Source organism: Plodia interpunctella, chromosome 18 (assembly GCF_027563975.2).
Source record: "Plodia interpunctella isolate USDA-ARS_2022_Savannah chromosome 18, ilPloInte3.2, whole genome shotgun sequence".
Taxonomy (NCBI): Eukaryota; Metazoa; Arthropoda; class Insecta; order Lepidoptera; family Pyralidae; genus Plodia; species Plodia interpunctella.
This window is the reverse complement of record NC_071311.1, coordinates 4,405,222-4,419,984: the sequence shown is the minus strand read 5'-3', so window position 1 is coordinate 4,419,984 and position 14,763 is coordinate 4,405,222. Positions and strand designations below refer to the sequence as shown.

At 34.0% G+C, this 14,763-nt stretch overlaps 3 protein-coding genes and 1 long non-coding RNA gene across 5 annotated transcripts; 2 read left to right on the top strand and 2 right to left on the bottom strand.

The window, feature by feature from the left end:
- The first annotated feature begins 243 nt into the window (after positions 1-243).
- On the top strand, positions 244-1,149 carry LOC128677674 (uncharacterized). Its single transcript, XM_053758688.2, has 2 exons — positions 244-535; positions 609-1,149. The coding sequence occupies exons 1-2, from the start codon at positions 494-496 to the stop codon at positions 981-983; spliced, it is 417 nt and encodes a 138-aa protein (XP_053614663.1). The 5' UTR covers positions 244-493; the 3' UTR covers positions 984-1,149.
- A 387-nt stretch (positions 1,150-1,536) lies between these two features.
- Positions 1,537-3,496, bottom strand: LOC128677676 (uncharacterized). Its single transcript, XM_053758690.1, has 2 exons — positions 3,206-3,496; positions 1,537-2,561 (listed from the first exon to the last, which is right to left on the bottom strand). The coding sequence occupies exons 1-2, from the start codon at positions 3,236-3,238 to the stop codon at positions 2,361-2,363; spliced, it is 234 nt and encodes a 77-aa protein (XP_053614665.1). The 5' UTR covers positions 3,239-3,496; the 3' UTR covers positions 1,537-2,360.
- A 549-nt stretch (positions 3,497-4,045) lies between these two features.
- Positions 4,046-12,567, top strand: LOC128677675 (ctenidin-1-like). 2 transcript variants are annotated; one of them, XR_008405556.1, is made up of 4 exons: positions 4,046-4,060; positions 4,333-4,532; positions 8,993-11,629; positions 12,200-12,567. XR_008405556.1 is itself a non-coding variant. In XM_053758689.1 (2 exons), the coding sequence occupies exons 1-2, from the start codon at positions 11,615-11,617 to the stop codon at positions 12,449-12,451; spliced, it is 267 nt and encodes an 88-aa protein (XP_053614664.1). In that variant the 5' UTR covers positions 11,489-11,614; the 3' UTR covers positions 12,452-12,567. The 2 variants fall into 2 exon arrangements, 1 of the variants encoding a protein (XP_053614664.1); XM_053758689.1 differs by lacking the exons at positions 4,046-4,060; positions 4,333-4,532 and having other exon boundaries at positions 11,489-11,629.
- LOC128677677 (uncharacterized) lies at positions 6,335-7,286 on the bottom strand. The gene is made up of 2 exons (XR_008405557.2): positions 7,053-7,286; positions 6,335-6,729 (listed from the first exon to the last, which is right to left on the bottom strand). It is a non-coding gene; the product is annotated as an uncharacterized LOC128677677 (long non-coding RNA).
- Positions 12,568-14,763: the final 2,196 nt, after the last annotated feature.

The following is a 14,763-nucleotide window of genomic DNA, read 5'->3' as shown; positions in this document are numbered from 1 at the left end:
ATTCAAAACATTCACGACACTAACAAAAACAAGTGAATATATTAATTACATTTGCAAAATTACATTGTTTGGAATTTTGCATATGTGTGAGTTCTGTTCTTTGTAAAGTGATACCGAGAGAGCCCACAGATACCTACTTATATTTATCAAGTAAGTATATTCAGTGAATGTCATTCATACTAACAATGGGGCTATTATGCGGCTCATTGCAATACAAGTAACAAAATACTTACCTACGTAATTTATAACGTAGTATCGGGTAAAAAACTACCACATATAGACGTACTTACGGTCTAGTACTTTAATCATATCAAAATATGTCGTAGGCTCATTGAAGACTCCGTGCTCGATGACATCACGAACTAAAAGAGTTACAACTGACACTAATTGAATGCGGCGAGTGGACCGATCGCAAGCTGCGGTGTACCAATCTAACCTCGTTTGCTCCTCGCCTCAGACTTTCCAAGTGATAAAAATAAACATATTAATATAAATGGGCGCTGACATAGCAGGTTTCATCTGTGCAGTAGTCTTGGTAAGTTCATTGTTAACTAAAATCTATAGTTTGATGATAATGCAATTGCGTAAACATTTATTGAATGTCGCAGGCGGCATTGGTGGTCGCGTGGATTGCATACTGCATGTTCGTTCGCGAACGTCATAAGTCGGAATATCATCAATATGATATAAGCGACTTGCAACGACGACAATGCGCTACAGGCGAGTCAGCGGACGTCAACAAGAGCATGACAGAAGTTAAAGAAGAGAAAGCAGGGATACGAGCTGGTATTTTCATTCTGCCTTCTCGGCACAAACACAACGATGAGGACTACGATAAAAGACCCGATTACCCCGAAAGCCCCGCTCCGCGTATGGTCGGGACGGACAGACTAATCGAGATTCTCAATGACAGTGTTGAAGTACACAATAAAGAAGGTATTTACGAAGTAGATAGTGGTGTGCCATACCAGAGCGAAGTCTAATGCACCTACTATTACTTTGACATCTAAACACATGCACTGTAACTAATTACTAATATATTAGTGAGGTTATCATGAGTTTATTGCGTGAATGTAATTTATACGGGAAATGAACAACACCTCTGCCATAAAGAAACTATTAATTTTCCATATACATTTTGACATTTTCGATACGATTATGTTTATCGAAATCTCATCACACCACTGGTTTTCTGAGGGTAGTAGCCATTAATTGAAATGTAATACAACAATGTAACATAACAACTTTTACAATACTTAGGCAATATTATAGATTTCTCATTGCCTTCTCCATATTGTAAGTACATAACGTTAAATATTGTTTTTTTTTTGTATCCCTTTAGAGAACTTGTTAAAATTTTATACAAAAGTAATTAAATTAGACACAATAGTTACTTTATTTGTTGTTACTTTAACAATAGGTAGCATAAATTTGTCAGTAACGCACGATATTTAGATGTTCAGATGTACCTGTTGTGTAACGTAACTTTTTACTGAGCTAGAACTAATATGTGAAACATGAAATAAAAAAAGAGAATGTATTATATCATAATACTTTATTAACCTAGATATAACATAACCCCTGTAAATTCCAAGATGTAACAAGATATTATTTTTGTACACAAGTAAAAATGCTTATAAAAATGGTGTAGTTATTTACAAATGTTCAAAGACGATTTTTTTGCATTTAAAGTGTACGAGTATGTACACTTTCTTTTGGTAAAAATCTGATAATTTGACTATTTAACTTTCAAATCTTGAAAATTATACATATAATAATGGATTTGAGCGTATTAATCCAAATTGGAATAAAAACAATTTATAACTATTATAAAATTGCTGATGCCCGCGACTTCGCGTAAACTCTATGACTCCCATATTTTAAAATCCATTGAATCTAAATAGCATAGAAGTTAATCAAGGTTGACGTGTCTAGCTTTACTAACTGCAGCTAAAATAGGGTTGTCAGATGGTTGGATGGTTGTCCAGTCATTTCAGAGACGAATTGAGACAAAACACAAAATGTCGCGACGAAAATAAAGAAAATACACAACATTTTTAAAATTTTAGAAGACGTCGTTTAATAATTATGTACTTTATATTGAACGAACACCCTTTTTTTAATAATCAGAATGTTATTGTAGGTTATGTTTGTCCGTTATATTTATTTGCCACGGAAATAATCCCAAAACCAAAACTTTTTAACATTTTGATTAGATAATTTGGCCATTCTATATGGCAACCCTAACTGCAGCGCACTAACCAAATATGTGTCACTAAGAAGCTGTCCTTTTCACTTATATATAAAAAGAGTGAGATAAGACATGTGCAGCAAAACCTGTCTGCTATTAAGATAAGGTATTATAGCGTAAGGCCTTGGACCCCGTCAGCCATCTTGTCGAGAACACTTTTCTCTGTAGGTTTGAACACGTGCACCACGGCGTCTCCAGCATCACTCAGGGTTTTCACCACCTCTCCCCAAGCGCTTTTGATGGTCTCCATAACGTCACGCTTCTCCCGCGGGGTCCTTTCGTCTGGAAATGCCGATACTACGGCAAGGAACTGAAAACAGTACAGCCATATAATTTTAAAAATAAAAAAGTTTTTAAGCATAAAAAATTGTGTAAATATTAAAATACATTAATATATTAATTATGTTTTAACATATATATCATATTATAGAATAATGTGAGATGGGTTTGCCCTTCGCATGTTCTTCCCAATAAGTCGAGCGAAAACACATCTAAGGGATTTGCGCCGCACATTTTGGAAATAAATAGGAAAATACTGGTCGTAACCAAATTAGTTTGTCTCAACCCTTTACTGGGCATAAACTAGGGATCCCTTTCACGGCGCACACATCATATATAGTTCTAGTATTCTAGTTTGAAGTATTTAGGTATTTTTAATTAAATGTATATGTATATTAAAATAAATTGCTCAATTAAAAAATAATATGTATGTTCATACATATATATTTTTTAATTAAGCAATTTATTAATATAAGCAATAATTTTGTTAAAAATGTATTGATAAATTAGTGATACCGCGATTCCTTGGAAAATGGTCCAATGAGATTTTATGAAATTTGTAGCAGAAAAATACTATCAAAAAAAAACTGGCTATTAATAAATATAGTAAGAAGAAGTAAAACATTTACGAAATGTATAAAATTAGTAAATCTTACGGTAGAAATATCTACTTACGAGACACACGAAAATTACCAGCCGAAAATCCATTACTGTTCCAATTAAACTTTAGTGTGAAAACTTATTAAAATAAAAGAACATAAATATGTTGTCACAATGAAGCCTGGACTGCTACTGGGCACAAAGGATCAACAGGAACTCTAAATTCGCTGTAACACGCACGTGTGTCACAGTAATCAGGCGAGGAGACAAAATAATGCAGGACAATAGACTTGGCAGAGCTCGAGGGCTGTGCCCTGTTCACTCACGAAACGTCAACAACTGCCGGACTGTAGTATGTACTGCCGGGTTGTAGTTATAATGTTACAGGGAAATCATAAATACTGATATTTTTATCATATCTCTTGGGAAAAGCACACACCCTACAATCTGCTGTTATATAGTAAAATGATATTGATTTATTTATATTATTTATCATACCTATATAACAGCTAAATCATCGTGAACATTACTTCGAGCAATTGTCGTCAAAAAAACATAAATTAAAAACCATTTAATCCATAAATACTTTCTTAGTTAGGTAATGTTGATCTTTACTATTTGTATTCGGGAAATGACCTTACCCATGATTTGGTAAAATTAGCAAGGATTTGATGAAATCGCTAGTTCTATCATTTCGCTGCAACATGTATACCTTCAACTACAAAACAATCGTTCACTTTTTTAAACACAAACCTAATCTTCACAGTCGGCTGTTAGTATAACAAATCGTTTCGAAAGATTTTTTCGGAATAAGCAACCGTAATCTAAAATACTGGTTATGCTATTAGTTAATCCAGACCTATGTGGAATAAATATAAATAAATATATAAATATATTAGGACAAACCACACAGATTAAGCTAGCCTCAAGGTAAGTTCGAGACTTGTGTTATAGGATACTAACTCAACGATACAATATTTTATAACAAATACATATATAGATAAACATCCAAGACCCGGGCCAATCAGAAAAAGATCGTTTTCCATTATGACCCGACCGGGGATCGAACCCGGGACCTCTCGGTTCAGTGGCAAGAACTTTACCACTGCGCCACCGAGGTCGTCAAGTGGAAGAAGATTTTAATGGAATACTCACGTATTCCAAGAAAGGTTACGCAAATACTCTTTATTATTCTGTGCCAGGCAAGGATTAAGGATGACCAAGCCGTAAAGAGAGTTTATCTGGGCCCACCATTCGGGTGGTGAACGAGAGATCGTCCCAGATACCCCTCATGGCATGGCATAGTGGAAGTTAACATGACGAACGAGCTGGTAGATATCTTGTGGGAGCGGCCCGGGGAAGCAGGCGTGCGCTTGTGTCGCTGGGTGAAGTAATCCTAAAAGTAAGTCCTCGACCCAGTTAGTAAAAATCACCCTATATAAATAAGCTATTATTGGACATACACAGATATCGCTCACATTTTACATCACACACACACACACAGACTAATGACGGAGATTATCGCACACAGGCAGACGATATTATTATTAAATGTAATATAAAAGTAAGACCATGAGTGAGTACTACAAATCCTAATATTTATTTCTAAGTATTATTGTGCCAGCACTATTTTAATATCAATTGGTTACGCAGTGGATACGCCTCACTGCACTATTTGATGCTTGACAAATCAAAAAATCACCACTACCTGAACCAGCATGAGTTGGCCGTATTTTTGAACAACAGAATCGAGTCTGTTGTTCATAAATATGGCCATCTTAGCAATTGTGAGTTAGGGGTACTAAAATGACAAAAGTCAAATTTTATACTCGAGTTAACGATATCCAAAATTATATCAAAATTAAATTTGCCGTTCAACCATTTATGATAATTACCTTCTTCTTTCTGCTTGAGACAAGTAAAGTCACAGTCATTTTACTTGATAGATGTATCCACGTTATATACACTTACATACACTCAGCGACTTACTTGGAATGCTTTTGCCAATTCACATATTAGCTGATAAATCACTACCTCTACCGCTTCTGTCTCTCCGCGAAAAATTCAAAAACTCCTGCACGGATTTCCATGTGGTATTCACCGATAATAGATAATGTGATTCCTGAGAATAGTTTAGGTGTGTAATTTATTATGTTAGGGCCGCTAGTCATCAATAAACCCATAATTTATTTTTAATAAATCAAAAACTTGGTTGATATTGAGAAGGTTTACCGGTCCAATGGTCACCCTAACCCGTGAATTGGGTAATCGCCAGTCACCGGAGACAGCGAGTTGCTGCGACATCACCTCGGCTGAGGACCGTGACGCGACTCATACTCGTACCAGTCATACCACTCCGAAATATAAGGCATTTTCCTTAGATTCCCTCAAACGCTTTAAAGGAATAGATAAATCGCCTATCATCATTACATAGTATAAAATATTACATAGAATAAAATAAAGTATCTTACCGCTGTCTGTCTGTTCTTATATATAAGTATACAAGTGTTTAAAGTTCCAAGTAGATTTTTAAAACTAGGCAACGAGTTTTGATGCGGGTTTTTTAATGAATAGTGTGATTCAAGATGAAGGTTTATATATACAACATGCACCCATATTAAGCCGGGGCGAGTCGCTAGTTATATAAAGAGTAAACGAAATAGTATATTTCATACAATAAAGCATATAGGTGGTACCTATGTATTTCAAGAAGTCTACCGCTCCAGATTGCGCTTGGTAATTGGGACTAAGTTGATCTTCAGTGAGGGAGAAATCAATGGATATATTTATTTTGCAAATGACAACATATAGTATTTATAGGTATTACTGTGAAGTAGCCAGGGAAACACCAACGCCGCAGAATTCAGACATTCGGCGACAGTGTGGAGCTGGTGTTGGTGTTGCCGCCTGCCGACGCGAATATGTTAACATTGCGTAGTTAGTATGAGGGCTTTCATCTACCGCAATGAGAAACCAGCAATGTATACCGAATCTGCCAAAGAAATAGAATACTATAACTACTACTTTTAAATTTTCGCGTTGCATAATTATATACTAAATAACAAGTATTAAATGCCCACATTTCGCAATTTTCTATTTCCCAGACATTTCGGACCTTGTTACAAAGATCCGTGGTCACTATGCGTGGCGACTGACTCAAACAATCAATAGAAAATCTTATATTAGAGGATTAAACAATCAATAGAAAGAAAGAAATATAAATTTATTTGCAGAAAGAGTACATCGAAATTGGTGTTAAAAGAAATTAAAACTACATGTTTACCGATTATGACTATGCAAAAATAAATAGGTAAATGATGAGCATGCTGTCTACCACCAAATGACCAACAAAAAGGACAATACAACTAAGTAGTAGGTACAATTTATCCTGCCGGGCTTGCTGTGCTGTAGCTATTGTGTGACATTTTCTTTATCCATTTACGGGGATTATAGTAAATGTATCTTAAGTCATTATAAGCTTGCTTAAGGGATTCCAGGAACTTGTTCACTGTAGGACTGATTATAGTCGGAGTTAAAACAGGCGGTAATTCGTACTGACACGTCTTTTGCGTCATAATAACTGATTGCAGGATCAATATCTGCAAAAGGTAAAGAGAAGCACACAATAATTTTGCAGTTTTGTTTTATACCAAAAACAAAAAAGAAACAAATTTTACGTAACACTCAGTGCGCGAGTCTAATCCGAACTTGACCGGTTTTTTTATTGCAAAGAAATAGACAAAATACTTTATTTATTTATTAATAAGATAAACAAACAAAATACCTACAGACCTACAGCCTCTCTCGAGTATAACGTACGAGGTAGATTATATTCCAGTTACATATGTAATTAAACTACTTATATGAATATTTATTTAATTACATATTTATGTTTAGGCAACAAAACAACTCAATATTTTACCATCAACATAAATCCCATTTCTTCTGTGGCAATTGGATTCATTCATTCGTAATACATCTCTACTACACAATAAATTTAGTACCTACCTGTACTCGTATTCTTAGTTTTAATAAGTAAATCAATCAAATTGAAATATCGGAAATCAATTTTCTGCATAATGAAATATTATTTCTAATCACGAATTTATTGAAACTTTTGCCTCTAGATTTGCCCAGACGAATGAAATAAAATCGTTTTCAGTTGACTATCCTCTGAGCTTGTCGCTCGCTTGGATATTGCAATTTCAAAGTTGAAATTTATATTTTTTCTTTTCATTGATTGAATTAATTAGTTAAAACAAACACAATTGTGTTTGTTTTTTTAATACTAATGAAAAAAAGGTTGCGCAATAACGACACAAAATTACGCTAAATATTGTCTTCAAATTCATCTGCGATAGATTCTCTCCTATTGATATTTAAATAAAAGTACAAATAGGTACACTATCCGTCATAGATGAATTTTAAACATTTTCTTTATGTTTACGGTGTAGTCGAAGACGTGGGGCCAATTTCCACGATAATGATAATCGAATTAATGTTGAGAATAATTTCGACTTTATAGCCTTTTTTAACTTTTGGATAAAAATGCAGGGATCTTAACATCCTGTTTTTCTTTTTAATCTATTGTAGTAACTTACTGTTAGATTCAACAATTTTGTTATTTACAAAACGATTCATTTCACTGTACCTAAACCACTGGTTCGTCCATCGATTAAATTACTTCCACGGATGTGTCAGCAATAAAGATAACTATTTTGGGTTATCATTATCGCACATGCTAATTAGTATCGAAATTGCCCAAATTACTTACAATAAACTAAATATAGCTTTGGAAAAAGTATATAAACTTCGTAGTAGTAATGTGAAAAGGTATATTTGACAAATTGTTCTGTTTAACTACTTGTGTTTGCAGTCTTTGTGTTAAAAGGTAATTTAATATTATTTCTACATGCTTTAATAAAGCTAAATGCACAACTTCACAAGCATTTTTTGTGAAATTTAGGCAACATTTGATGTGAATTAAAAGAGTCAATAAGGAAAAGGAAAATGTATAACCTCCTGTCGTAATAGAAAAATATTGTTTCCAATGTTTTAACGATATTTTTTTCACAAGGCGATAGGTGTCTTTACTCTCGCATCGTAAATTTAGTAAATTCTTACGGATACAGTTAGGGCATATAACGTTCTTGGGCACTCGTAATATTTTTCAGACATCTGATACCTATATACATATATGGCTTAACGTTCAGGTTTCCTCATAATGTTAATTATCTTCGAAGAAAACAGCATTTACATAGCGAAGCCTTTGAATATGTACTCAAAATTAGTCCATAGATTCGACGCTTGTCGAACGCCTAGTCAACTCCTCCGGTCATCAGAAGCTGAACATTGCCTGCAAGCCCGTCTTCTGAACGAACGAAACAGGATATCATTTTACAAGAGCTCGTAATAATAAGGAAGATATTCCACAAATCCAATTCTTTGGCTAATATTACTATTAACATATCTATTTAGTACCTATTAGTTTGTAGCTTGTGAGAAATAACTATAAATATAAAGATTGACGAGAAAAAGTGCCTGTGAAGGTCTAATTTCTGAATAAATGATTTGAATTTGAATTTTATTGTTAAAAGCAATAGAATTGAAAGAATTTGCTAAATGGAAAACGGCCCTTATTTAGATTTATTTGTGAAACCTTTACTCAAACAGGGCGTGGTGAAATTCATTTTGAACCAGTTTTTAGACTCCAATTCCTAAGTGATCTATAGTTCTAAGTTAAATAAATAAGCTTTATAGACAATTAGCTCTTTAGTCATAAGCTTTAGACATATTACTTAATTTGCTTTTTAAGAACTTGATTAGGAAATAATTTTATTTAACTTTACATACATTTTCTAGATGAAACTAATCGTGTGCATTGCCCTCGTGTGCCTGGTGGGTCTGGTCACATGCGAGCCCGTCCACCGCAGACAGAGGCGAGGAGCTGAAGATGAAACCCCTGCGACCACCACCACCACCGGCGACTCCAACTCCCAAAACATCCTGGTGTCTCTGCAGCAGCTGTTCAGCAACCCTGACAAGATCAAGGACCCATCCAACTGGATTAGTATCATTCCGTTGCTTTTGAACAAAGACAAACCAAGCTCAACATAAACGTGTGCTGGTTTGAGTATAGCAAAATTTTCACGGATTATACGCATTATTTATGAAAATATTGGCATTATTCCTTTTTTACCTATTAGCAATAATTTGGTAAAATATTAATTACCATACTTACCTACCTTGTTAGAGTTTAATAAAATTCACTAGGATTTGTTATTATACATATTTAAAATTTTACGACTGTATTTTACGAATGTCTTTACGACTGTTTCACATCTCCCTTCGAATCTCGTACAACTAGTTTTCGGTGGGCGCTTTCTACTTCAAAGAACAAAATTATACGAAACGAAGTTATAAGGAGTGGGCCTTACTAATTCGGTCATTTAATCATCGACAATTTCTAGGTCTTCTATAGTTATTAGTGGTGATCTGCGAAATTTTACGAAGAAATGGTTACATTTGGCATCGGATAGAAGGGCTTGGAAGGAGTTGGGGGTGACCTTTGCCTTGCAGTGGGACGGAATAGCTTAATAAAAGCATCTGCAATAAATGCGACTATGTACATAAAACCATAGAAATAAAACTATGTTGCGATTCACTACTTACGTACCTCACACTAGGGCAGAGATAAAATTTTCCACTTCCCCTCAAGAACGTACGATTGCCTTTACACTGATAATACTAATTACTACAAGTTTCCTCAGTGTATTATATTCGTAGAAGGCTCTGTTTGTATTTATTTAACTAAATCTTAAAATTATATCTCACGGCCGTCCATTATAAAGCTATACTAACGACCCGTCCTGGCTTCGCTCGGACGAGCGTTTTTTAATACGCATCAAAATCCGTTGCAGGATAAACGCAATATTTAAGAAAACATAGTAGTGAACTAATAAATTACTCTAAGAACATCACGTTTTTTAGTGTCATTTAGTATGGAGCGTTTTGACGAGTCTTAAAAAGTGTGATTTTTTTTTTTCACATCTTGAAAGCATTGTCATTGTCACAGTATTGTTTCTAATAATATAAGGGCATTATCAACCATCCTATTGCACACTACAGGAGAAATAATACTCTGTACTAACTCTATGGAACATTCATACAATAAAAAGTAAAGTGTTCAATATTTTTTTGAAGTTTTTGCATCTGAGTTAAACTCTAGTGATCATAGCAGCATGACTATTTTGCGAACATGTATTTTTCTTCTTTTATTATATATTGTTGTACATTCAGAAGTATGTGTAACAATTTCTGGAGCTCACGACTCACAACCTGATTACGACTGGCATCCGATCTTCAGTCCCTTGGGGAATCGAGGAAAACCTATCAAGAAGGAAAACAATGAAGACAAGTTTTACATACAAAATGGATATCTCGGGAGCCCTTTCCCACCAGTATATTACACAGGATTGTACACATATCCCTTCTACGCTTACGAAGATTTAAAACCACCTCATCATCCTGTACACGATTTCAATGAAAATTATTATCCATTCATTAAAAAGGAAAGTAAAGACCATCCCGTAACTACTGTATGATTGAACAATATCTTAATAAAATACAATATATTGTAATTTTGCAATTGAATAAAAATTTAATCTAAATTAACCTAATTTCACTATTTTTGCTTATACTTATTAAATTACTTATATTTTTATGCCATATAATGCATCCATGAGGAAGGCTCTCTCCTAGGAATGTTAGAAAATAAACCAATAGTTATAATATAAAATACATATATATCTTTCGTATAATAATGAATCGCACAAAGTATATATTTGTATAAATCGTAAGGAATTTTTTAATGATCCTTAAGAATGTTCATATCAGACGTCATCTATTCAATGTGTAATAATTATTACTTGAACTGGTTTAATTATTCTATTATATATACATAAATATAATTGCTGCTATAAATATACTAAGTTTAATGTGAGACATATATTTATTCATATGTACCTGTAACAACAAGCAAGATGCCAATTTAAAAGTACACAAAATTAACATGATTCTAAAAATTCGCACATTGGTATAAAATGTTGTTCTTAAACTGTAAAACTACTTTCTTCCGTTTTAATCGTAAAGAACACCCCAGCATTTTGATTTTCATTGTACAAATTCCTTAGAATAATCTATATCTTTAAATACAATAAAACTGTAAGTGGGCTATGAGTTATGACGCACGAAATAAACGCGGGCGCGGTAAAGTCGCGGTTAAAACCATACTAGATTTTAACCACGGCTCCACGCCCGCGTTTATATTTAATAATATTTATATGAAAATATATATTTAAAATGTTGAGTACCACAGACCAGAAGGATCAAACATTATGCAGTTGTCAATTGATAGGTATATAAGATCAAGGAAACTTATAACGACACCAGTGACATATCGTCTAGATAAGAGAATCAACTGCAATGGCTTCAGTAAAGGTAATATACTACTTTTTGTAAATTCATATTAAATAATGACTTTTATTGCTTATCCAAAGAACTAAATTTGCTCAATATTCTTTAACGTTAGTAAAGTTACGTGTGCTCTATGTGTGAATTTGACAAGTACTTTGAGTACTTTTTTCTCAGAAATCTAATTAAACCTCTAAATACATTACTAAAATACATATACATACTAATATCATAAATGTGAAAGCGCGTTTGTCCTTCTTTGACGACATAATGGAGCAATGAATTTATATATATTTTTGTGTGGAGATAGGGTAGAAAGTGACAAGGCTACTTTTTGCAGTGGGCGGAGGCGGAGTCGCGGCGGCGATGGCTAGTTATAAAATAAAATATCTAAAATATCTTCATTTGATTTTATGCATGTGGTTTACGATTCAGTCTGTCGGTTTTACTGTCTGCCATTTTATTATTTTCAAAACTTCAAAATTATTAAAAAAATGAATATAAAACGCACACTATATTAACATACGTAAGCTTAACCCATATAAAATTAAACAATTATAAAGCGGTCATGATTTTTTCATTATTTTATCCTTTCAGATATTGGCTATTTTAATGCTGGCTTTGATAGCCACGACTTTAGCCCAAAGAGGTGGTTTTGACAACCAAGGCGGGCAAGGTGGGCGAGGACAGGGTGGCTTTGGAGGGGGATTCGGGGGGAGGCAAGGAGGCTCCAGCGGGCAACGAGGCAACCAAGGTGGATTTGGGGGGAACCAGGGAGGTTTCGGAGGGGGACAAGGTGGACGCGGCGGTGGCTTCGGTGGAAATCAGGGAGGTTTTGGACGACAATGATTGAACAAAAATGGAACGATACCTGATGACTCATTGACTTTATTATGTATTAGTTTATTTGCCCAAAAACGAATTTGGATTGCAGTGTTACAAAATGAATAAATGTACGATTAAAATCGGAGTTTTAATTTCTGCATTCTTTTCTCATTATAAACCATGGACATGTTTGGTATAGGGACTATTTTATAATCTAATCGAATAGTAAGTAGGACCAGTAAGTACCCCAGTCTAGACCTGTGCTTCATCTGGGATCAATTAGGTAGGTGAAGCAAGTCGATTGTAATAATAATAAGTTAATAGGTGGTCATCGACATCAATCTATGGCGGCCTGTGGAGACATCCAAGGTTCTAATATTTTATCTGTGGTTCTAATACAGCTCGTAGCTATGAGCTTGTATACTCACCAACCTGACTTATGTAGGACAGTTTTCATAGATAGACCACCCGAAAAACATAGTAAGGAAGCGTGGTTTTCAGTTGACGACACAAAATACTTATAGTACTTAGGTACTTCATGTCCATATCCTCATAGCTAGTCTATGTGTAGCAACATTTGCGTTATGCACCTATTTGCCTATAATATTTAAAAAAATAGATAAAACACAAAATCTACTAACAATGCCAAAACAGAAATTCCATCTGCTTGAACTTATAAATCACGACACAGGCACCTCACACACCTGAACTGAGTAGGTATAAGCATTTTCGTAATTAAGTGGTAATTCTGTATGTTGTATTTTATCTGGGTTTCAACATTTTGGTCTCTCATTGCTAGTTTCTAGTAAGTCTATATCGCCATCGGCAGTGCTCGGCTTCTTGAAAGATCTGGGCTGATTCGTTAGATTTAGCGCTATAGCGCTGACTCCGCTATGACAATAGGCCCAACTGCGGAAAAAAACCCTAAAGAGAATTCCAGAATAGTAGTAGTAGTAGTAGTTGCATAAATGTATGTTTCGTTCCATAATCATGTCAGATTTAATAAAGACTAACTATTGCCCGTAACTCCACCCGTGATAAAAAATATCGACCCTCCAAATGTCTCTACGTCAAGTTCAATATCTTTATCCAATGCCCTATTTTGACGTGAAAGAAGAACAAACAAACTCTCATCACATTCATTATTTTACTTACTAATGTAGGTACTTACATTATCTTGACTGTATGGAAGTATGAATATATGAGGTAAACAAAGAAACATTAGTTAAAACTAATAGTTTTGTCTTTTACGCGATAAATAGTGAAATTGTTCCGCCAATGTGTTACAGTTTACAGAATAACAATGATAAAACTCTGTTACAAGAAACTACAGATTTAAGTGACATAACAGACATTTTTAACCTTGACGAATCCTTACTTTTGGTTTAAGCATACATTAATAAATGTGTCCGTGTAATGATACGGGGAATGATACAATAATAGAATTCGCGATAGGACGATAAATATGACAGGTTTTTGTTTGTTTATTTGACAGAGTCAGAGTTGCACAAACTGAAACAACAATATACCTATGCAAATTCAAGTAAAACAAAATTATATGACACTAGCGGGATTCGAACTTGGAACTTTTCGGCCCGTCGGAGGTCTTTCCGCTTCTTCTCTATAAGCATTATATCATTGTAAACAAACCAAAAGTTCATAGTAAGTAACACATTATTTTTTCCTTGTCTCAATTTTATAATGGACGTGAGAATTATTGTCGTAAAATTATTTAACCTATTTGTTTCGGTAAAAATTGTGTTGAAGAAAAATAAATCAATCTTTTCTTACTCCTGTACATATTTTTTTTTATCGTGCAATATATAATATAATATTGTCTAATATATAATATTGTCATTGAATACCAAAAATATATAATTGCAAACTAGATTTTTTTTCAATGATAAGGGTTATTTCATGGCCTACGTGCCTTCGTCACTTAGACGATTACAATAATACAATTTAATAATGCAATAACAGAATAACAACACTACATAGTATCACGACCTTGCTTGGTCTCACATAAATTAAAAATCAACACTATGGTAAGTAATACGATACGATAAAATTAATTACAATAATTATTGAGAATTTTCCGTTTGTATGTACATATACGGAAATTTAGAAAACAATTCAAAAACAAGAACATACAAATGTAGTGAAAAATTTATTTAGAAAAGAAGACAAAGGCCGAAGTTGTTTCAGGAAGACACATAAAGTAAATGCCCATGATATCAAAATTAAAAAAAAAAACTATAGGTCGATGCAAAATTTGTTTCACAAAGATGTTAAGCTAACAGGTATTTGAAAATTTTGATGTACCTAGTGTTAGAAAT

Coding starts and splice junctions, on each gene's coding strand:
- LOC128677674 (XM_053758688.2), top strand. CDS start 494: ATGGGCGCTGACATAGCAGGTTTCATCTGTGCAGTAGTCTTG. Junction 536..608: donor TCATCTGTGCAGTAGTCTTG/GTAAGTTCATTG, acceptor TGAATGTCGCAG/GCGGCATTGGTGGTCGCGTG.
- LOC128677676 (XM_053758690.1), bottom strand. CDS start 3,238: ATGGATTTTCGGCTGGTAATTTTCGTGTGTCTC. Junction 2,562..3,205: donor TGGTAATTTTCGTGTGTCTC/GTAAGTAGATAT, acceptor TACTGTTTTCAG/TTCCTTGCCGTAGTATCGGC.